This window comes from Capra hircus, chromosome 24, assembly GCF_001704415.2.
Source record: "Capra hircus breed San Clemente chromosome 24, ASM170441v1, whole genome shotgun sequence".
Lineage (NCBI taxonomy): Eukaryota > Metazoa > Chordata > Mammalia > Artiodactyla > Bovidae > Capra > Capra hircus.
In genome coordinates this window covers 42,632,408-42,655,361 of record NC_030831.1, presented here as the reverse complement: position 1 = coordinate 42,655,361, position 22,954 = coordinate 42,632,408, and the positions used below count along the sequence as shown (strand labels likewise).

Sequence of the window (22,954 nt, the reverse complement as noted above, 5' to 3'; positions counted from 1 at the left end):
GAGGACAGTTAGAATGGACATACAGTATTCCCGAAAAACTGGGGGAGAAATAGAGAGATGGGAACAGGCAAGTAAGCATGCTAAATTTTACTGGTTGGAGAAGTGAATGTTTGTAGTCGGGGCTCAAGTACCACAGGTAGGATTTCTTCATCATCTGATATTTCCCCACGTTTACAAATTTCACTTTACATGTGACTTTTTTTCACAATACAAACATCACTAATTCTGATATCATCAAGAGAGTGTGATGAATTTTACTACAAGCATAGGAGGCGTTCCTCATCATCCCCGACAGTGACGGAGGCTGAGCTGTGCGGGGTTTCCTCCTCTCCACATTTCTCACACATGCCCCCCACCCCCTCAGGGATGATGCTGCCCTCTCTGACCTCATCTGTGTACTTCTTCGTGTTCCTGGGCCTGTGTACCTGGTGGTCCTGGTGCCGGACCTTTGACCCCTTGCTGTTCAGCTGTCTCTGCGTCCTGCTGGCCATCTTCACTGCGGGACACCTGATCGGACTCTATCTGTACCAGTTCCAGTTCTTCCAGGAAGCCGTTCCGCCCAACGACTACTACGCCAGGTAAGAGGCATTGCTGGACATTTGACAATTCCGTAAGATAATCCTCGAGCCCTTGGGAGGACCCTACCGGGCCCTGAGCATCTGCTAAGTTTCTTCTGATGCCCACTGATGGGTAAGCCAGGCTTTGGTGGGGATGGGGACACGGTCTCTGCCTTGACTGTATCGGCCACACAGTCTGGAGGGAAGAGGTGTTGCTTCACGTGAGGGTGCTGCTGGGGTGAAGCGGAGGAAAGCTGCTGTCTGCAGCAAAGAGCAGACACATGGTCTCGGTTGAGGAAGGAGACCAGGGAGAATGTTTTACAGCAAAGAATAAGAAGGACATGTCAGAGCATCCATGGGAGGGAGCTCTTGAGGGCAAACAGAGGACAAATTGAGGATCAAAAAGAACTGAGTGGCCACAAAAATGTAAAAGTAAAAACGCATGGGTCCACGGTGTGTGTGTGTGTGTGTGTGTGTGTGTGTGTGTGTGCGAGAGAGAGAGAGAAAGGTGAGAGAGAGAGAGATTTTATGTGCTTCGGTTGAAGCTGACTATTATCCCAAAGTCGTATATGAAAATGAGAATTCAAGGTAAAGAACTCAGCATTTATTTTAAGTTTTTGGAAGGAATTCTAGGCTGTTCTCAGTTAATGAGGGAAAACTCCTCCTGACATGATGTCACTAGCTAATGAAGGAAAAGGAGTGCTAGAATTAGAAAACTACCATTTACCAATTCTTCATGAGATACTTAAATCTATTCACAAATTGAAACCATGACTTAAAGAGGCTCCTGGGATGAAGATTGTTTGCAAGGATGACAGAGTATAAACTCGCTAATCATTTGCTAATTGCAAATGGAAAAGCCCCTTCTGGGGTAGTCAGCACCTTGACCAGCTGATCCAAACTTTACCAGAATGGGGTCCCTTGACCTTTCAGACTTCTAGTCTGAATGCAGTATGGGGAATGAGGCATTGAATTGTTAAGGCTTTAGACCTAACCTCCAATTTCCAGAAAATATAAGGGGCAGGAATGTGGTTTAATTGACTCCACAAGGAAGCAGTCATTAAATCCAGACTGTAGAATGTAAGGGAAGTGACCTGGTCTCTTCAAAAACCAGCATTCTGAAAAAGAAGTGTGTGTGGTAGGTGTGGGCAGAGACCATTCTACTTCAAAGGAGAAGCAAGGAAGCCTGCAGACAGATGAGAAGCCCAACTCTGGATCACATCTCGGTTTAAGGACAAATCCTTTTGAGATTAAATGGGGAAACTTCAATATTCACTGGTTATTAGCTGATAGTACAGACTTCCCGTTAGTTCTTAGGTACATGGTTGTACGTGGTTATCTGGGAAAATGTCATTATTTTAGAAGATACGGGGTGAATTCTTTAGGATACACGGACATGAAAAACAGAGGAGCCAAGACATGGAAACACCTAGGTGTTTGCTGATGGACGAATGACAAAAGAAAGAATAGTATACATATATAAGGAATGTTCTGGGGAAGGAAATAGCAACCCACTCCAGCATTTTGGCCTGGGAAATCATACGGACAGAGGAGCCTGGCGGGCTACAGTCCATGGGGTCACAGAAAGTTGGACACGACTGACCAGCTAAGCGTAGCACACAGGCAATGTTACGTGGCCGTGAAAAAGAAGGAAGCCCTGCTATTTGCAGCAACCTGGGCGAACCTGGAGGGCGTTGCGCTGAGTGAAAGAAGTCAGAGAACGATGAATGCTGTATGACCTCACCCCTTATGTGGAATCTAAACAGAAAGCCAAACCTAAAGAAACAGAGAGGGGAGTGACAGTTGCTAAGCGCTGGAGGGTGGGGAGTATAGACAGAGGTGGAAAAAGGTACATAGTTTCAGGTATGAGATTAACAACTCTGAGGATCTATATACAGGGGCACTCTAGTAGCAGCAATGCATTGTAATAACATTGTACTGACGTGCTGAGAATAGACCTTAAACCTTCATACCACAAAAAAAAAAAAAAAAGAAAAGAAAAAGAGTAGCTGTGTGAAGTGATTATTAACTTGATTGAGGTGCTATGCATCATTTTACAGTCTATGCTTATATCAATCATCATGCTGTCCACTTTAAATATACTACAATTTCACACATCAGTTGTACCTCAGTAAAGCTGGGGGGCACTGAGAAGTCTCTTTAATGATATGGATTTACATAATATTTATTTTAAGCAGAAGTGGATAGATACAAAATTTCAGTGCAGACATTAGTTCTAGGCTAAGTAAGTCTTTTAGTTTCTTCTAGATATATAATTTTTGCTTTACTGAACACATAGAGAAAAATGATTTTACTGTTGCAAGATCGTTAGTTCCAGACTAAATGAATATTTCAGTCCTACTAGAAGTTTAATTTTTGGTTTTATTGAACACATAGAGCAAAAAGTTTTGCACTGTTGGTCTTTTAAGGGATGATTTAATTGGAAATGTTAAGGTGTATACCTTCTATGGGGCTGCGGTCACTCCACATACCCCAATTTAAGGCTCTTTTCTGCCATCTAGAGACTGATAATAGGAAATACAAAGACTATTCTGAACCACCTTGAAAACACCTCTTCTGTAAAGGATCATTTAGTAAATATTTTAGATTTCGCAGGCCTATATTCTCTGTGACAATTTTTTCAAGAAGCCATTTTAGTGCAAAAGCAGCCCTGTACGAGATTTTCAGGTTTTGGCTAGGTTCTAGCTAAACTTTGTGGACACTGAACTTTGGATTTCAAAATATTTTCACATTTCATGAAATACTATTTTGATTTTTCCCAACCACTTAAAAACATAAAAACCATTATTAGCTCATGAGTTATAACAGGTGGTAAACCAGACTTGCCAACCAAGTGTGTGGGTAATAGCAGTCTTAATAGTGTAATAACTTACCATCTTTATCTTTTATTGGGATTGCCTCAAACTTAAAATTATGGTTGTAAGTTATTATAGACACTTTGAAGATAATACCTTTAAAAAGTTTAAAAGCTTCATCGCTATACTCTTATAGAGTCACTATAAGTTGGGTGGTTTATCAGAATATAGATAGTTTGTGCTAAATAATGCAATATATATACATTCATACATACACATATAGATGTGTGTATACACATACGTTTGCATGTAAGCTGCCTAATTGTAGTTTCTTCCTCCATCAACTTCGTGAAAGTAGGACATTGCCTTTTAGCCTTTGAAAGCTTGGAAATTTGCGTATTTTAAATGATAGCTTTTTCTTAAGGCGTAATTTCAACGCATTGCTATCCACCAACTGAGCTGGCAGAAAACAAACTGCAAATAAGCAGGAAGAAAAAGTCATCCTGCGTGGGCGTTTGTCACAAATTTCATAACCACAGAGACCCCAGTCCATGCATCTAGCTTCGGATGTGGCCGTCCTCAAAACAATCCAAGTCGTTTTTGTCTTCTTGTAAGCTTTCAAATACGCTTTCTGGTGAAGGTTAGCTTTATTTTTAGAATATATTTAGAATACTTTTAGAAATATTGAATTGATTTGTTTATCATTAGGATGCTTGTTGGTGATTGTTTGGGAAAGTGTAAAAAAGAATCAGGAAAAACACTTGAAAAAATAATCCTAACTCCCAGAAATACTGTTCATTTTTGGTCTGTATTCCCCCGTGCTTTTCCTGTGCATAAATGTGCTTTTTACAAACAGACTTTGAATCGTGATGCTTGACTGTTGCACAGTATGGTGCACAGGATGTTCTGTAACTTGCTCTGTGCAACTTCTGCATCTCTTCATCTCATGAAATGTTCCTGTAAAGTGCGATTTTTCACGGACTGCAAAGCTTTTGATTGCGTTTGGCTGTGTAGCTGTGCTGTAATGTAGTCAGTCCTTGATTTCTGACCCGGGAGATTTAGATTCTTCATTTTTGCTCTCTTGAGCATCCATGTTACTTATGAATTTAGGAAAAACTCATAATGAGCAGAAGCAGCCCCAGGGTCCCTCAGCTGTGTGGGGGCCTCTGCCGGGCTGGCTAGTGCTCTGCTCTGCGGGAGGGCATGGAGGTTTCCCTGGTCCTGGGAGCATGCGATGTTACTCCACAGGTCTTCACGCAGCTGTTGTGACCTGAAATCCGGCTCCTGTGTGGAGCACACCTCTGTGGGCTTGTGTTTCTCCAGGGCAATGTCTTCTTTCAACCCAAGAGTCCCAAGAGATCATATGATTCCTTCCAACTCCACTCGCAGCTGGGTGGAGCTCCTCAAAGGTTCTAGCCAAGGAAGCCTGTGGAGCAGGTGGGTAGGGACCAGAAGTGGACAAGGCAGATGGGAGACTGGGAGGACATAGACAAGGGGCAGGGAGGAGGGCTGCCTGGGGAAAAGTTAGTGATTCCCACTTGTTTGTGCACAGAACTGTCCAAATTCTCCGAAACAAAGTTCAGGGCTCTTTTCTGATAGTTATGAGCTTACCTATGGGAAGGTTGGGCTTCCATGGTGGCTCTGAAAGTAAAGAATCTGCCTGCAATGTGGGAGAGTAGGGTTCAATCCCTAGGTTGGGAAGATCCCTTGGAGAAGGAAATGGCTAGCCATTCCAGTATTCTTGCCTGGAGAATCCCATGGACAGAGGAGCCTGGCGGGCTACAGCCCATAGGGTCACAAACAGTAGGATGTGACTGGTGCAAATAACACATGGGAAGGTTAAGGCAGAGTGTGAGTAGGATATGAGACACTGGAGTATATGGTTCACATGCTTATAAACCATAAAAAATTCAGTGCCCCCTCTTGTGAAGTTGATCCAGCACAATAAAGCTTTAAACCTAATCCACATAACTTACAAAAGACAGATAACATACCACTCAGCACAGTTTGTTTAATGGAATAGAGCCCAGTTCCAGCGTATTCTGGCAGGTCTCCCTAAGGAAAATGGCAGACTAAACAAAATTTGGCTTAGCTAATCCCAAGCATGGGACTTTCCAAAGGTTCTGTGTTTCCTCGGGAATTTCTGTAGACAGCAAACACCTCACGCTTTGAAGGCCAGGAGGCAAGGGTCAGGGTTCAGAGTCCTCACCTGGGTTCCTCTCTGTGATAAAGCCACCAGTCCCAGCCAGCTTGTGTCCTGTGGGTTTTCTGCACGGAAAGTGTGGGACGTGCATTGTGGGGGACAGGACTGGGGCAGGTGGGCCTGACTTGCTCTGTGGTGTCCTTGAATGTGAGCTGAAATGTGTTGAATGCTGTAAACAAATATCTCCTCGCTGGTGACTTTACAAAAAGCCAGTTTTAATAGTGTCAGCTCACTGTTGACTGTTCCCTTGCAAAGATGACACTGCAGGTAATTCAGTGAACTCATGTAAATTCATGTAAATTCGGTGAACTCATGTAAAAACAGTCCTGGGCAAAGTGGGGTTGGTGGGGGGCGGTCCTTGTTTTCTCACCAAAATTATCCAGACAATCGCAGCAAACATTCCAACATGGGCCAGGTGGAGGGCTTGGCTGGGGAGTCAGCGTCTACTGCTTTCGTAGTCATGACTGAGAGTGATGGAACCTGTAGGTTTTCTTCTTCTGAGTGTCATGAACATTTGTGCACAGTGAGCACTCATATGGGGCTGACTGAATGGCCCTCAAAGTCACGTCTCATCATCTCTGACTGGCTGTCATTCCAACCTCTGCATTTTCTCTGCGACAGTCACAGTCACTTTCTCTATACTGCAAGGGTTGGACTTCTTTGCTCAAATTCATTTTGTTGTTTTGCTGCTTTATTTTTTCACCTTAGATCCTGCAATTTGAAAATGAACAAGAATTGTGGGAAGGATTGGGAGAGATTCAGGCCATTCCCTTTGGAGGCAGCATTCTCTATTAAATAAATACACAACAACTTGTCCCATGTCCCTTTCCATGTCCTGTTTTAACAAATCACAATAAGAAAATGCACTTTGTTTAGTGGAGGAAAAACATGTTTATTCCAGTGTTAAAACAGTATAAGAAAGAAAAGCCAAAGCCTCAAACTTCAGCAATATTTAACCATTCTGTAACAAATAAGAAAAATGGAGAAAAAAAAAACCATGAAAAGTACAGCATTGTTTATTATATTTATCCTATTCTTACACTAGTCATTAAAATGTCAGTAATGGCTGGAAGAAGCAAAAGCTGGAATCAAGCTTGGCAGAAGAAATATCAATAACCTCAGATATGCAGATGACACCACCCTTATGGCAGAAAGTGAAGAGGAACTAAAAAGCCTCTTGATGAAAGTGAAAGAGGAGAGTGAAAAAGTTGGCTTAAAGCTCAACATTCAGAAAATTTAAGATCATAGCATTTTGTCCCATCACTTCATGGGAAATAGATGGAGAAACAGTGGAAACAGTGTCAGACTTTATTTTTGGGGGCTCCAAGATCACTGCAGATGGTGATTGCAGCCATGAAATAAAAAGATGCTTACTCTTTGGAAGGAAAGTTATGACCAACCTAGATAGCATATTGAAAAGCAGAGATATTACCTTGCCAACAAAGGTCCATCTAGTCGAGGCTATGGTTTTTCCGGTGGTCATGTATGGATATGAGAGTTGGACTGTGAAGAAGGCTGAGCACCAAAGAATTGATGGTTTTGAACTGTGGTGTTGGAGAAGACTCTTGAGAGTCCCTTGGACTGCAAGGAGATCCAACCAGTCCATCCTAAAGGAGATCAGCCCTGGATGTTCTTTGGAAGGAATGATGCTAAAGCTGAAACTCTAGTACTTTGGCCACCTCACGCAAAGAGTTGATTCATTGGAAAAGACTCTGATGCTGGGAGGGATTGGGGGCAGGAGGAGAAGGGGATGACAGAGGATGAGATGGCTGGATGGCAACACCGACTCGATGGACATGAGTTTGAGTGAACTCTGGGAGTTGATAATGGACAGGGAGGCCTGGCGTGCTGCAATTCATGGGGTTGCAGAGTCGGACACAACTGAGCGACTAAACTGAACTGAATGTGTCAGGAGTCATAATGGCCCTGATGCTGTGTCTTTTTCTTCTAGTTTGGAGAAGCCAATGGGCTCCTAGAAAGTGACGCAATGCAGTCACTCTTGTGTTGTGTCTGGTGCCGTTGGCTTTGCAGGTGCTTGTCTAATGTGGCCTGTTCTAGTGTGTTTGCAGCTTTACCTGGGACAGCCATGGTGCTGCCTTTTCATCAGAGCCGTCTTAGCCTAGCTAATGGAAACAGCACAGAAAGACAAAATTGTTCATAATGGAGGCAGGTTGGTAAGAACCTCATCTGAAAGTGGTCCAGTGTGGGGAAAATTAATGTCAAGCAGGTCATTTTCATGCTGAGGAATGTAAATGAACCTGTGGTTAACACTTCCCCTTTTTGTTAAGGGTGTCCCCACCAGGGAGTCAATGGTTTAATTTGCCAGGTTGGTAAGTGATATAACAGCAACCAAACTCTTGTTTCTTTTTGGATTAAGTGACTGAACTCAGACCCACTTTATCTGTGCTCATCTAAAAGGCAAAAACTGAGAACCAAGAGAAACAAATTGACTTTTCACAGATAAATGGAAAATCAATAGAATGTAAATACTTGACCCTCGAGTCCATTCGGGGAATCTCCACAACCTGATGGTCACCTGGGGCCGTGAGTAGGTGTGGTGTTGACCCAAGACCCCTGGGAAAGAGGGGTCCCTGGGTGGGGTGTCACCCTGCCACCCAAGTGACACCTGGCATCATGTTTAAAGCAGCCACTGCCCCTGACCAGGCAGATGAGCCTCCACACTGGACATCTGCCAGCCTGGGCTTCTGGAAGTGCACCCTCGACCAGCTGTGTCTCGCCTTTGTTCTTGAGCATGCCTCTCAGGAAGGGTCTTCTTCCAGTGTCCAGGAAGGACCCACCCTGTCCTGTGGCCTGGTTTCCTTGCTGACCTGGAGGGCAGTCAAGCTCTGAAGCTTGCACAGAGCAACTCACCTGCACAGGTCACCGCGAGTCAGGACCTTTCTGCCCAAGTGCTGTCCCTGCTCTCAAGGATAAAATGTAGTCCAGTGAAGCTTGCCAGGTGAAAAGATGACTCTTCTACATTTAATCTTTCAAAATATGAAGAGGAATAGAGATTAGGCAGAGTTGGCAGTTATTTTTTTTCTACATTTGCTCCAAATGATTAGTATTAATGAACATATTACAAACTATGCCTGGATGGTACATTTAAGTGCTTTCAACTTTAAAAATTAATAGCAAATTAATGATGGTAAAAGTTCTTGTGGTGGGAAGATGGACTAATCCTTCATGTTAAAATAACAGCTGATGAAAAATTAAAGGGATCTTTTAAGAAAGGGCATTTTGGAACAAAACAATTATTTTGCTATCAAACGTTTTGTTGGAAAGTGTGACCATCTTGTTTATTAGAGCTAAGATTCTCATTCATGGATTGAACTTTAATTCAATGCAGTAACACCTCATTAATTTTTTAGACTTTAGATAAGCCAGTTTGGCTAACTTGCAAAGTATTTTGAGGACAAATATACAGAAGGATGTTGCCTCATAACTGCTTGGCTTTCTGAAGTTCAGAATGTTACTTATGCAGTAACTGTGGCTGCTGTTGTCTGCATTTTTTTCTTTTTCCAAACTTTAAACTCTTTATTTTGTATGAGTGCAGCTGATTAACAATGTTGTGGTAGTTTCAGGTGAACAGCTAAGGGAATCAGCCACACATATACATGTATCCTTTATTCTCCCAGCCCCCTCCAGGCCAGGCTGCCACATAACATCGAGCAGAGTTCATGTCTATACAGTGGTCTTTGTTGGTTATCCATTTTAAATATAGCAGTGTGTTCATTTTAGTTCTAAACAAACTGACCCAGAAGTAAGAGGTTAGCTCTGGAAATGGGAGCTGAGAGGCTTTGATTTTTCTCTTCAGAGTTTCTCTAAAGAAGCTTTTTTTCCTGAGAAAACTTAACAATTGTTTTCATAAAGTTGCTAGTTATTCATTTTTGGTGGAAATAGTATAATTGTTTTTCTTACAGCTTTCTTGATGTATAATTGATATGAAATAAACTGCATAATTTAAAGCTTACAGCTTGATCAGTTTTGACATAATCATACCCATGAAACCATCACCATAATTAAGGGAATGAATATACCCATCTGTCTCAAGAGCTCCATCATCCCCTTTGTAATCTCTCTCCTGTCTTCATCCTCCTTCATCCCATCCCCAGATAAACTCTGATGGCTCTCCCTGACTTGATTAGAGTACATTTTCTAGGACTTTCTAGAAACAAAATCATGTAGTATGTACTTTTAAACATTACTGTTGCTATTATTATTGTTATAATTAATATTATGATTATCCTGGGTGGGGACAGGAGGCAGGTCTCATTTTGCAGTGTGAGAGTTCATTTCTTTTTTTCGTTCTGTCTTAGTAGAGTCAATCTTTTTAAACTTGGGCATTCTGATTGTTGTGTAGAGGCAGTTCATTGTGGTTTTAATTTAATGCATTTCCCTAGTGACTAATGAGGCTGAGGATCTTTTTCATGAGCTGATTTTACATTCATGTATCTTTCTAATGAAGTGTCTGTTAAAATATTTTACCTGTTCTTATTTGTTTTTTTAAATTTATTTTTAATTGAGGGGAAATTGCTTTACAATGTTGTGTTGACTTCTGCCATACAACAATGAGAATCAGCCATGATTACACATATATACCTTCCTCTTGAGCCTCCCTCTCCTCCCCACATTCCACCCCTCTAGGTCATCACAGAGTGCTAGGCCAGACTCCTTGTGTTTTATAGGAACTTCTCACTAGCTATCTATTTTACACACATGTGCATGTTAAGTCGCTTCAGTCACGTCCAACTCTTTGCAATGCTGTGGACTGTACGTCGATGCTGCTTTCTCTTCATCACACTCTCTTCAGATCGTATAAATCTTTCACTTTTTACCCATTTTTAAAAATCATGTTAACTTTGTTTTCTTTCAGTTGAGTTCTGACAGTTGTTTAGGACACGAATCATTTATCAGGTATATGTTTCTGGAAATATTTCCTCAGTCTATGGGTTATCATCCTTTTACTAGTGTCTTTGCAGGAGCAGAGTTTTTAATTTTGATGAAATATACTTCATAGTTGTTCTTTTGTGAATCATGCTTTTGGTGTGGTAGTTAAGAATTATTTGCCAAGCCCAAATTCACAAACATTTCATCTATATCTTCTTCTCAGAGTTTGTTTTGCCTTTGGTGTTAAGTAGTCCAGAATCATTTATTGAAATGACTGTGTTTTCTTTTGCATCTATTGAAAATCATGACCATGATTATGTGGTTGATTTTATATATAGACTATTCTATACAATTTGTCTCTTCATCTTTATGTCACTGTCTTGATTACTTATAGCTTGATAATCTCTTGAATTTAAGCAGTGTCAGACTTTCTTTTTTTCTTTTAATTTGAAGTTGTTTAAGCTATTCTAAGCCCTTTAATTTTCCATATGAATTTTAAATCAGTTTGTCAATGTCTATAGCAAAGCCTGCTGGGATTGAATTTGTATGACAGAAGAGTTGGTGTTGAATTTTTTATCATTATTTTTAAATTTTTCCTTAAGAAGAATTCACTTATAAAACTATGTGAGTCTGAAATTTTCTTCATGGGAAGATATTTAAGCACAGATTCAATTTCTCTAATAAATATAAGATTCTCCAGTTATTTCTTCTTGAATGAGTTTTAGTAATATGTATCTTTCAAGGAATTTTCCTTTGCATGTAAGATGTCAAATTTATTAGCATAAAGTTGCTAATAATTTTGAGTTTGTTTTCTTTTGAATATTTGTAGAATCAGTAATGATTTTATTTAATTTATTGCAGAGAATAGTTACTTAATTTATTCAGAGAATTTGTACTGTCTTTTTTCCCTATTCAGTCCACATTTCCATGATTATTTTTCTTCTGCATAAAATAATTTTTCACATTTTTTGTAGTGCACCTTCTAGTGATAGATAATTTTGCTGGGTATAGAATTCTAGGGTAATAGCTTTTATTTTGCTACATTAAAGATGTTCCCTCACTGTCTTCTCACTTGTATTGTGTCTGACAATAAATCTGAAGTTCTTATTATTCTTACTTTATATATTAATATTGATGGAAAATTGCACTCACCTTCCTGATAACTGATTCCCTGAATTGAAAAAAAAAAAAAAGAAAAAGAAACAAACAAAACACCCAGCTTTAACATCCATTCCATGATTGAGTTTGAAACTGATTAACGTTACCATATTTCTATGATACATGTCCATTAAAATATATTCATGTTTTCCTAAAATAGAAAATTCCCAAGAATGGGAAAAGCTTATACTTTTTGTTGCATCACATTACAAAGACACTTCATGGAAAGCCGTTTCCTATGATGTAAACCTGAGAAACTTAGGGCTTTATCCTAGAACACATAGAAGCATTTTATGTGGACTTTACAGAAGAAGATCCGGGCTTTAGCTAGACTTCTGCCAATTGCTTCCTTTTCTAGATGTTTGCTTCTTCCTGGAGGTTCTTAAGCTACAACTTTTCCTACAGAAGATTTCTTGCTTTCCCCTGTTTGAGCATGCCCCCATAGATGAATTATCCAACCTTTTTCCTTCTGTATCTCTGACCTTTCTGACACTCAGTGAAACTCCCTGGTCACTAGTTTGCAGGTTTCTCTTTTGTGCCCTTCAGATAAATTAAAATGTAAGAGCCAGTGACTGGCTACTCCACTGGGGAGTGAGATCCCTCCCATGGGGTCAGTGAGGTGCCCCTGTGCCCTTCCGAGGTAATGCCTGCTGCTCCCATGCTCAGAAAGTGAAGTGAAGTCGCTCAGTCATGTCCAACTCTTTGCGACCCCATGGACTGTAGCCTACCAGGCTCCTCTGTCCATGGGATTTTCCAGACAATAGTACTGGAGTGGATTGCCATTTCCTTGTCCAGCAGATCTTCCCGACCCAGGGATTGAGCCTGGGTCTCCCGCATTGTAGACAGACGCTTTACCATCTGAGCCACCAGGGAAGTCAGAGGGGTGGCGCAAATCACCGCTCTGCACCCACCATCCAGGCAAAGCAGTTCTATGAAAGGAAAACTTGATAACCACCTTCCAAAGGATGAACAGCTCAGAGCACATCTCTTAAAGTCATTCCGCCATATTTGAGTAGTTGCCCACCATCGTGAATTCTCTATGATGACAGGAATAGTATCTTATTTGTTTGCACATCTTCAACAATAACTATAATGCTCAATAGACTCAGGACTCAGCACTTGAAAGGACAAATTTACTAAATGTGTCCTGTAGTGGAATCTTCCTATGACTAATGCCCTTTCCTGAGGGTTTCCTGATAACCTTGGGGTTTTCCTATTTCACCACTTACTGCACCTGAGAAATGGAGTGGTGTGATTTGAAGCCAGCAGACCTGGATACATAAGCCCTACCACATACAAACCTTTGTATTCATTTGTGCCTCAATCTACATGTGTAATGGAGCCAATAGCAGATCCCCAGCAGAGCTGACCTCAGACATTCAACATAGTGCCTGATTTATCAGAGGAACTGTGAAGTTGGCTTGCATCTCCTTTCTGCCTTTGTAAGTTCATTGGTTATTAACTATGTAAGGCTTTAAAATGAGGTATTCAAATCCATGCTTACATTATAGCTACTTGGGGAAAATTATGTTTGTGGGTAATAGAAATGCCCACATTTGATATTTCTCATCCTGTGCTCCCAACACGGAAGGCTGCATGTTTTAGGGACTGAACTTGGTCTTGTCATAAGAAGCTGTATGGGATGACCAACTGGTCCTGGGAGTCCTGGTTCTGACTCATTTCTGCACTGCTCTCAGAGGTGAAAATGTGTTTAGACACAGAAGATAGGCCATAAATCTAGAACATACACTGCATATAAATATTCTTGAGATGTGGCATCATCTCAAGTAGGGTAGTGGGCCTTTAATGGTGAAATGGCAAGGAATTTCCACATGGCCTCAGTGTGTTCATTTGCTGTCTCCCTTCTGAAGACAACACACCTTCTACCTGTGCAAAATTGTCCCATGGACAGAATGCTTTTATAATAAGTCAGGGTTCCGCGTGCGTAGGGTTAAGCCCAATTACAACAACCTGGCAGACCGTTAAGACACACATGTGCCAAAAAGGACTTCAAAGGCATGATACAGAGCCCAGGGGACTCCAAGCAGTTTTTCCAAGCTTAAGAAAACAATGTTGTGCGGAAACTGTCAAACTCCAGTTTCTCAAAAACGTCTATGGGTTTGGCATGGAAATGTGTTTAAAGCATAAGTAGGAAACTAATGAAAAAAGACGTTAAACATTGGCTGTGTTTTTCATATGATGCAATACAGAGGGGAGGGTGGTTGGAAGCCAGAGCAGCAAGAACACATGTGTAAAAGTGGTCTGTCCTCACCCAGATGGGCTGCTGTAAGGACAGGGGAGCATCTTGCTGGGAGGACCCCTGAGAGCTAGATTCAGTCTCCTTCCAGCAAAGACATTTGTCGAACTTTGAGGAAATGCCTTCAGGGGAGTGGAAGCACAAACCTCATTTTCTGTGGACATCTGACCTGCCTTGCCTTCTTGACAGTGTGTCCTTGCTTTTATTCATGTGTAAAACTAATTCTGTTTCCCACCTGCCAGCAGTTAGATTTTTGGCCTTTACTTGTGCTGACTGCACCATGGGGTTTTGGAGAAGGAGGAGGTTCTGTCCCTGTCTGCTGGTGGCCCCCCTTTCTAAAGGGTTGTCCCCCCCACACCTGCCCCACCCTGTGACCCCATAATGCAGGATGCTGGACACACCAAGCCACAGTACAATTAAATTGTGAATAACAATGATAGAGAAAAATAGTAACAGCATCACAATAGAAAGTACATCTTGTGAAAGGGAATCACAGACTTCTCACCAGAAATTATACCAGTCTAAATGCAAGAGGACAACATCCTTCACGTTCTCCTGGAAAAAAAAAAAATCAAGGTGTGATTTTATATCTAAAGGTATATATGATATATATACCTTAGCTGCTGCTAAGTCACTTCAGTCGTGTCCGACTCTGTGCGACCCCATAGACGGCAGCCCACCAGCCTCTCCCGTCCCTGGGATTCTCCAGGCAAGAACACTGGAGTGGGTTGCCATTTTCTTCTCCAGTGCATGTAAGTGAAATCGCTCAGTCATGTCCGATTCTTAGCAACCCCATGGACTGCAGCCCACCAGGCTCCTCCGTCCATGGGATTTTCCAGGCAGGAGTACTGGAGTGGGGTGCCATTGGTATAATAAAGGTCAAATAAAGATATTCTCAGGTGAAACTGAGGGTGTTTGGCACCAGCAGATCTTCATGACACATGGATATATATTTTTTAATATTAAAGGGTGTTTTGCAGACTAAAGAAAGTGATTCTTGGTAAAAACTCGGAGTTACAAATAAAAAGCTTCTGAAATAAGATTCGTCTCTTGGCTATCTCTCGGTGAAGTTTTGTGAAGATATTGTGTCAACTGGTTAGTGAGGGAGAATATGGTTATTTGATTGGAGAATATGCCTCCAGGTGTCAGTATGAAGGGCTCGGATTGTAAAGATCTCTGAGCTCTTGAAAGAAAAGGCTAAATTAAAAGCGTGGTGTCTAAGGTCACGCTTGCAAGGATGGCTCCATCAAAACACTTGAAACATGGCAGGGATGTACATAAATTGGAGCCCTGTGCACTGTTGGTGGGAACATAAACTGATTGTAGCCACTGTAACCACAGTACAGTGGTTCCTCAAACAATTAAAGAGAGACCTACCATATGCTCTAACGATTCTACTTCTGGGTAGATGGCCAAAAATATCAAAAGTGGGATCTTCAAAAGGTATTTGTATACCTGTGTTCATGGCAACTTATAACAGCCAAAAGGTGTAAGTCTCCATCCTTGGAGAAATGGATAAAGAAAATGTGATCCATCCATACAGTGGTATGTTATTCAGCCTTCAAAAGGAAAGAAATTCTGACACCTGCTACACCAGTGAATGAACCTTGAGAACATTATGCTGAGTGAAATAAACAGTCACTAAGGAACAGATACTGTGTGATTCCACTTAGAGTCTACCAGGTGCGTAGCATAATCATCTTGATGGAGACAGAAGGTAGGATGGTGGTGACCAAGAGCGGAGGGGGAAGATGGGGTGGGGTTTAGTGTTTAATGGGGACAGGGTTTTAGTTTTGCAAGATGACAAGTTTAGAGATTGGTTGTACAACAGTGTGAATGCAGTTAATACCCCTATACTGTACACTTAAAAATGTAAGATGATAGATTCTGTGTTATGTGTGAGATCCATATAGGAGATTGCAAGGAGAAAGTCACTCAGTCGTGTCCAACTCTTTGCAACCCATGGACTATACAATCCATGGAATTCTCCAGGCCAGAATACTAGAGTGGGTAGCTGTTCCCTTCTCCAGGGGACCTTCCCAACCCCTGGTATGTTATCTGTATTTTACCACAAGTTAATGTTTTAAAGTGGGGGGTTATTTTCAGTATTACGTATTTCCTGCAAATGGCTGGGTTTCTGTATTACCAGAGACCAGCAGATGTGATCTGGAGTGAACCTGAAAACAGGTGGAGGTTTTATAAATCTGCCAACATGTACAAGGAGAAACAAACACCCAGCCAAGTCATAACCACCACGTGCTGTCAAATGTTGGGAGTGCTTTGGAAGGGGAGAAAAATCACAAAGCAAGTGCTCCATGGAGAGTGGAGAGACAGTTGTGCTCCCTGCCAAGGAGGAGGAAGAGAAGTAGGAATCTGATAGGAGTGGGGGTGGGGATGGTCACTAATATCACCCTGGCCTCATGATAATAACTGCAATATCTCTGAGAGGTTTTACAAGTGGAGAATTCAAAGTCTTGGAAAACCTTAGAGCAGCAAAAAATGGGACATCAAAGTCAAAGGAAGTTAACATGTAAAAGCTACAAACGATTGAAGCTTTCCAGGGAGACTCACTTGACATGTAAAGTGAGTCATTCACTTAGTAGAGTCATTTCTGAGAAAAAAAATTCATATAAAATGAACTTCTTAATGAATCACATTTACACAATTTCCCATTATATAATTATATCTGATTATATAGTAGAAATCTACATTAAGAAAACACTTATTGACAATTGAGACATAAATTTCTAATAAGTGTGCAAAGATTTGGTATTAACTAGATTTTTGAACCAGAGGAAAGGCCATCTGGGTAATGTTGGTATGAATTTTATCCATACACAAACATACAAATGTATGATTTAAAGATGCATATATTATATATGGGGCATCCCTGGTGACTCAGACAGTAATGCTGCAATGCTGGAGACCCGAGTTCAATCGCTGGATTGGGATGATCCCCTGGATAAGGGCATGGCAACCCGCTCCAGTATTCTTGCATGGAAAATCCCATAGACAGAGGAGCCTGGTGGGTTACAGTCCATGGGGTCACAAAGAGTCAGACACAACTGAGCAACTAAGCACAGCACAGCTCATGAATGTGTCAGACAAGCTGGTTGTATTCTGTGGATCAGAGCCAGATCTTTGTTGCATCTTTTTAATATTTCTCTTTTGTTTTTAAATAGGTTGTTTGGTATCAAATCAGTCATTCAGACAGACTGTTCCAGCACATGGAAGATCATTGCCAACCCCGACCTGTCCTGGTACCACCACGCCAACCCCATCGTCCTGCTGGTGATGTACTACACGCTGGCCACTCTGATCCGAATCTGGCTGCAGGAGCCCGTTGTAAGGACCAGAAGTTTTCATGGTCTTGTCTGCAAAGTAGCAGGAGACTCCGGGGAAAGGGTTCGTTCCTATCAACTGCTGACTATAGTATATCCTGAAATAACTATAGTGTTCTTATCAGAGTGTTTTGTTTCCACACAGAGCCCTAAGCAAGTACAGATTCTATCAGATCAAAGACCAGCTTCCCTGTGTTAGCATCCCCCAGGCTGCTCAGAGGGCTGGTGGTGAGGGCAGTGAAGCCTCATTTTCATTGAGCACTCACTAGTTGCCAGGCCAGGTGCTGGGCTGTTTACATACAGGTGCTGTACCCATCTTAGACATGAGGAGACAAAGGGTAGAGAGGTAAATCACGTACTTGATGAACAGTAGAAATCAGATTCAAGCCCATGTTTGCTGACAATGCAAGGGTCTCTGACCACGCAGACTGTTGTCATGGCAACTGGAGTTTCCTAAAGCTTAGACCTCTGACCTCTGATGATATGATGGAGACTGACCACCCAGACTGTTGTCATGGCGACTGGAGCTTCCTAAAGCTTAGACCTCTGACCTCTGATGATATGATGGGGATGTCCCCATCTCGGTGGTGCAGTAACCCCCAGGGTCAAAGGACAGGGCTGAGGACTGGGCTGTTCCCTGTGGGGTTATTCATAGAATGTGGTATGTTAGGGCACCATTAGGGAGGACAGCTTGTGGTCCCTTTCTTTTCCTTTTCAGTGACAGCAACTTCAGTCCCTTTCGTTCTCCCAAAATGACTATAAGAAGTCAGCTGTGAGGGAGATAGGTGGCATAGACGGGGCTGCTATGCAAAACCTCACGGCCACGTGCCGAGCAGGGTAGGGGATGCTAGGATGGGGGCAAAGGTGAGATCCCAGGCTGGCATTTGCTCCCCTCCAGCTCCATCCACCCGGTCAGAAGCCAGGCTACCAGTGTGTACTGAGGACCAGCCAGCATTTCAGACCCCAGCCTGGGGCCACAGGTAGAACATCGGCCCAGAGGAAGTGAGGGGCTGAACGTTTTACAAAAAGAAAGGCAGCCCCCAAATATGTGAGCAGTTGACGGCACAGGCGTCCTTGTTTGCTGGGGGTCTGCCTACCTCCCTGTGTGAAGGGACCCTCACTCTGGCCCACAGTACAGGCGTCCTGTTTACAGGGGTCTCAGGTCTCACTTTCCCCGAGACAGCAGTGGTGACAGGATGATTCTAGGCTCACAGAGAATCCCAGTCACCTTGGTTACCTTTTCCTCCGAGTCTCTTCTAAGATATGAGGGCGCCAGTAAACCCCTTACAGTGTTGCTGCGTTTTTTTCCTGCACAAACACGCAGGTATGGGTACATGTAGACGCACACATAAAACTGTGTGAAAGAAGTAAAAATGTGAGAACTTCTCTGAACAACGTCTTAGGCAATGATGGAAATGACCTTAATGCCTTCAGGTTCATAAGAGTCCCAGGTGCCCCTGGCTTTCCCTTGGTGCCTCAGGCAGGAGCTGCTGGGCTGTTCCAGCCTCTCAGGCCCTGGAGACTCTCAACCTCCTTGGCCCCAGGCTGTCCAGGAGCCAGGGAAGGCAGAGAGTGGGAAGGACAGGCCACATGCCGGGCCACACAGTCCACAGCAGGTCCTACCCTACAGCATCTGCGGGTGTGTGTAGAGCAGGGTCTCATTCATACCAGGTCAACCCTTGGGGGGGTCAGTGTTTTAAATGGGGTTGGCACTCAGGACTTCCTCACCAAGGCAGTGATGGAGGGCAGGTGCCTGGTTGTATTAATATCATGGTTCCAGGTGGCCTGGTAGGTTTCATGAAAAACATGAGTTCTGCAATAAAAGTCTGTGATGTAAGTTTGAGAAAGAGAGGAGCAAGTGTCTGGAGCTGAATGTAAGACTCGGGCTCCCTGGGGTCTGGTGCTCTGTGTGGATGCCAGACCCCGGGAATTGGCAGCAACACTGAGCGCTCTCCCTCTGCCCGCAAATCAATGCGTGTAAGCGCCCTTTCATGGGGCATCTTTGTTGGAAACCATCCTCAACCACCAAGTGCGTACTGATCCTTCCTCTCTCTATCCATCTCTCCTGGACCGACTGTCTGATTTAGGCCAAGGTTCAATTAGGCAAGTGGCAGTGTTAGGCAGTAGCTGTGTTTTTGCTTAACGTTGCGTGTAAGCTCTAGATGGTTCTGCCTTTAGTGAATGTCTCTTTCATAAGAGTCCCCTGGCAGGTTCCATGTGCAGTTGTGGCCTCTGTGGACTTTGCATGGCCCTCCTCCTGCAGGTCAGAACATAAATGGAGGCTTGTAACAAACCATGGGCACCTGTTCCTGTAATTCACAAGCAAGTCTGCTCTCTCCGTGTTTACAGGGTGGGCTTTTGGCCATTTGTGAAGTGTCTGGATGAAAGCCCGTGTAGGGTGTATGTTACTTTAGGAGATCAGCACGCGGGGGCAGAGACGAGCAGCCCTGTCTGGGCGCCCGGGCTGCTGAGGGACCTGCTCCGGATGCAGGGCTGTCCTGTGGGTTATTCTGTGTCTCAGGTGCAGGAAGAGAAGACCAAGGAGGAGGACAGAGCCCTGGCCTGCAGCCCCGCGCCCATCACAGCCGAGAGGAGGCGGAGCCTGTGGTACGCGACCCACTACCCCACCGACGAGAGAAAAGTAAGCCGCCAGGACAGGGGTTATCTCTCGTTTATTTTCTGCTTTTTATCATATTGCTGAATACAGGCCATGTGAGTCCACGTGCAAACCCAGGTTTCTCAGTTTACAGGGGCTGTTTGATGGTGAAGGTTAAGATCAGACATGGGAGCCCAGTGCTTGGAAAGGAAATCCCAGGCTCTGTCAGACCCAACCTGTTACAGTTCAGTGCTTCCCCTTGAAGCCTCTCAATCCCAGAAAGAGAGGGTGGTCTTAATTTTTAAAGATAATTTTGCCTTTAAAGCAAAACAAAACAAAAAAACAAAGCGATCCCTGGCCCTGGGCAGTGACGGCCTAGGTGCTGGGATGCGCTGTGGAGAGTGACTCTGTGTTGAGTCGGCCGCCGTGGTGACCACGACCGCTCACACAGCCACTCAGGGGACACCAGCCAGTCTGCGTGGACATGAAGAGGGAGCCCCTCCCTGTGTCAGGCTCACAGTGTGGGCACCAGGGCCGAGAGCACGGCTGGGTGCTTCTTAAGCTTTTCACCGTTTGTTCACTATTTTCACCATGCCCCAGCCACTGACTTGTTCCAGCGACCCATTGCAATGTTTGGACCACAGATGCTCACACTTCTCTGGTGGGGTCATATTAGGAATCAAGCAGGAGATTCTCTGATTGACTCAGTGGCAGAGTTTCTCTAAGACACTTGGTCCTATCTGTGCACCTGCCTGTTGAGGGCCGAGAGATGGGGGAACAATGAATGAACTTCTCAGGGCACTGCAGCCTGGAGGAGCAGCCATGGTGCCCAGAGACATCTAGTGTCCTGGAGCCCTTTTGTCCCATCACACACGTGCCAGACCATCCTGCTCAGGTCACTAAGCTGTGATATCCATGGAGACAGCGTGAAAGTTTCCAGGGTGAGGGCCGTGGACCATGGCTGGGGACTCCCAAGACCCTTCCTGGGATCCACGGGCTAGAAACAGTTTTTGTAACAACATTTAAGAGATCTGCCTTTCGGCTCTGCTGACACTTGCTCTGATGGTACAAGAGCTCCCGCCATGGCAGCAGCAGGAAGCTGATGGCCACGTGTACACAGGAAACAAAACAGAAAGGTCAGTTCCACTCAAGAATACTCTTGATAAACCAGAAATAGTCTTTGCTTTTCTTAAATCTCAACCGTGGGGCACACGCTTTTTTAATATTCTGGGTGACGTCAGTGGAAGACCGCCTGAAGTCCTGATCCCTCGAGGAGGAGAAGTGCTTGGCTGGCGAGTGGACCCAGCTGCCATCCATGTACCACAGGTCTACGTGCAAGAACAGCTGATGGACAGTTTGAGGGGTTCAGGCATGAGCTTTTGGCAGACAATTACTGGAAAAATAAATGGAGTGATCTTTTGAGCACAACATTAAAGATATGCAAAAGCATATTTTAATAAGACAACACCATTCTTTTCACTATTTTTAAAAAGATAACTATTTAGATAAAATTATTCATGTGAACGAGCCAATTTTTAATGAATGAACAAATGAATATTTTTAATGCCACAATTTTAATTTCTAGCGCAATAGATATTGATCGGTATGACTCTCATAAGTAAAAGTCTTCAGGATCTTCAGTGATTTTTAAGAAAGTAAGCAAGTTCTGACCCCAAAGGTGAAAGAACTGCTAGTTCAGCAGATGCTTGTTATTGGGGAAACTGGACCCCCCCACCTCTAATACAGCTGAAAGTCACAGCCATGTCATAATTCTTCTGTTGTGGACAGTACACAAATCTTAATGCCAATCTGTACTACAAGTCAAATTTTCTTTTTATGAAACTTCAGTTCCTTGAAAAGTCAACACTTTCAGAATCCTAGAGATATCTCAAAGGGTCTTAGAAGTCTAAAACCAAGCAGCAATTCTGTGAGAACAAAACACTTGAAAAACAACATCAACTTTTTCAGTCATGTGGTTAGTGACTGCTTGTTTATTGTGATGAAAGACAGCATCAGAAACTGGAAATGGTTACAATAAACAGCAGCCTCCAGCTGCATCATTGTCCCTTTATGTTTTGCACTGTGATGTTAACACACTTGCATGCTCCCGGCTGAAGGATCGAGTGCATGCGTGCTGAGACTCTGTAGCTGTGTGTAAACATCACATCGCTTTCTGTTCACATATTAACATGCTGTCCTGTATTCCTTTTGCAGCTTTTATCCATGACTCAGGATGACTACAAGCCGTCCGACGTTAGTATACCCTAGAATTCTCATTTCTGCACGCAGAAAGTGATGGAAAGGGCACATAAATGGAATTAGCTCCTCTGAGTATAGTTTTATGCTCTATAAAATTTTCATATGTTTTTGAATACTATTTTGCAGAAATTATATCGGATTTATTGCTGTTAAAACATTGACTCATATAACATGAGCTCGAGTATAAACATATAAAACGTATTTAAACTTTTAAAAAGCCACGTTGGAGGGCTTTTTCTCAAAAGGCGTTCTGCTCTGCAGATATGCCTGTTCTATGATTTGAGTAGAAAGTCTCACACATCTGTGGACACACATGTGTATGTGTGCATGTCTATGTTTATATGTATCTGCATAAATAACAAATCGTAAAGCCAAAGAGACCAGAGGGAAAAAGTAGGAGAATGTATTTAGTGTACGAGATGCTACAACATGGAAGTTGCAGGCTGCAGTGTCAGGGAGAGACCATAGGGTTGTAGCTAACCTGAGACTTTGCTGGTCCTGAGGGCCACGTGGGGTATGGGGCAGGTGGGATCAGGCTGGGGTAGGGGGAGCGGGGAGGGCAGGCAGCAGCTCCAGGCCAGAACCCAGTCTGTCTGGAGATCCTGTAGCTGGAGGCAGGCTGGGAGCTGAGGCTGGAGGGAGACCAGAGCAGGCCCTGAGCCCTCTGCAGCCTTTCCAGGCTTCACGCTTCACACGGAGAGCAGGGCGCACAGCATGGGCGCAGCAGAAGTGGTCCAGCTCAGGTTTGCCTTGTTCTGTGTGACTCTGTGGGGCTGGGTTTGGACGGCGAGCAGGGCTGTCTTGCAGGCAGGCATCACTGCCCACAATGCTCAGCTTCCCCTCAGCTCTGCAGCGTCCAGTGTGCCCACCTAGCAGA

General features: G+C 43.5%; 1 protein-coding gene across 1 annotated transcript in view; it reads left to right on the top strand.

The window, feature by feature from the left end:
- PIEZO2 (piezo type mechanosensitive ion channel component 2) overlaps positions 1-22,954 on the top strand; it is a 255,503-nt gene that overhangs the window by 155,844 nt on the left and 76,705 nt on the right. The window contains exons 7-10 of the mRNA XM_018039712.1: positions 365-578; positions 17,064-17,226; positions 19,744-19,863; positions 22,033-22,071. Of these exons, the coding sequence (XP_017895201.1) occupies positions 365-578; positions 17,064-17,226; positions 19,744-19,863; positions 22,033-22,071 (536 nt within the window). The remainder of the gene's footprint in view (positions 1-364; positions 579-17,063; positions 17,227-19,743; positions 19,864-22,032; positions 22,072-22,954) is intronic.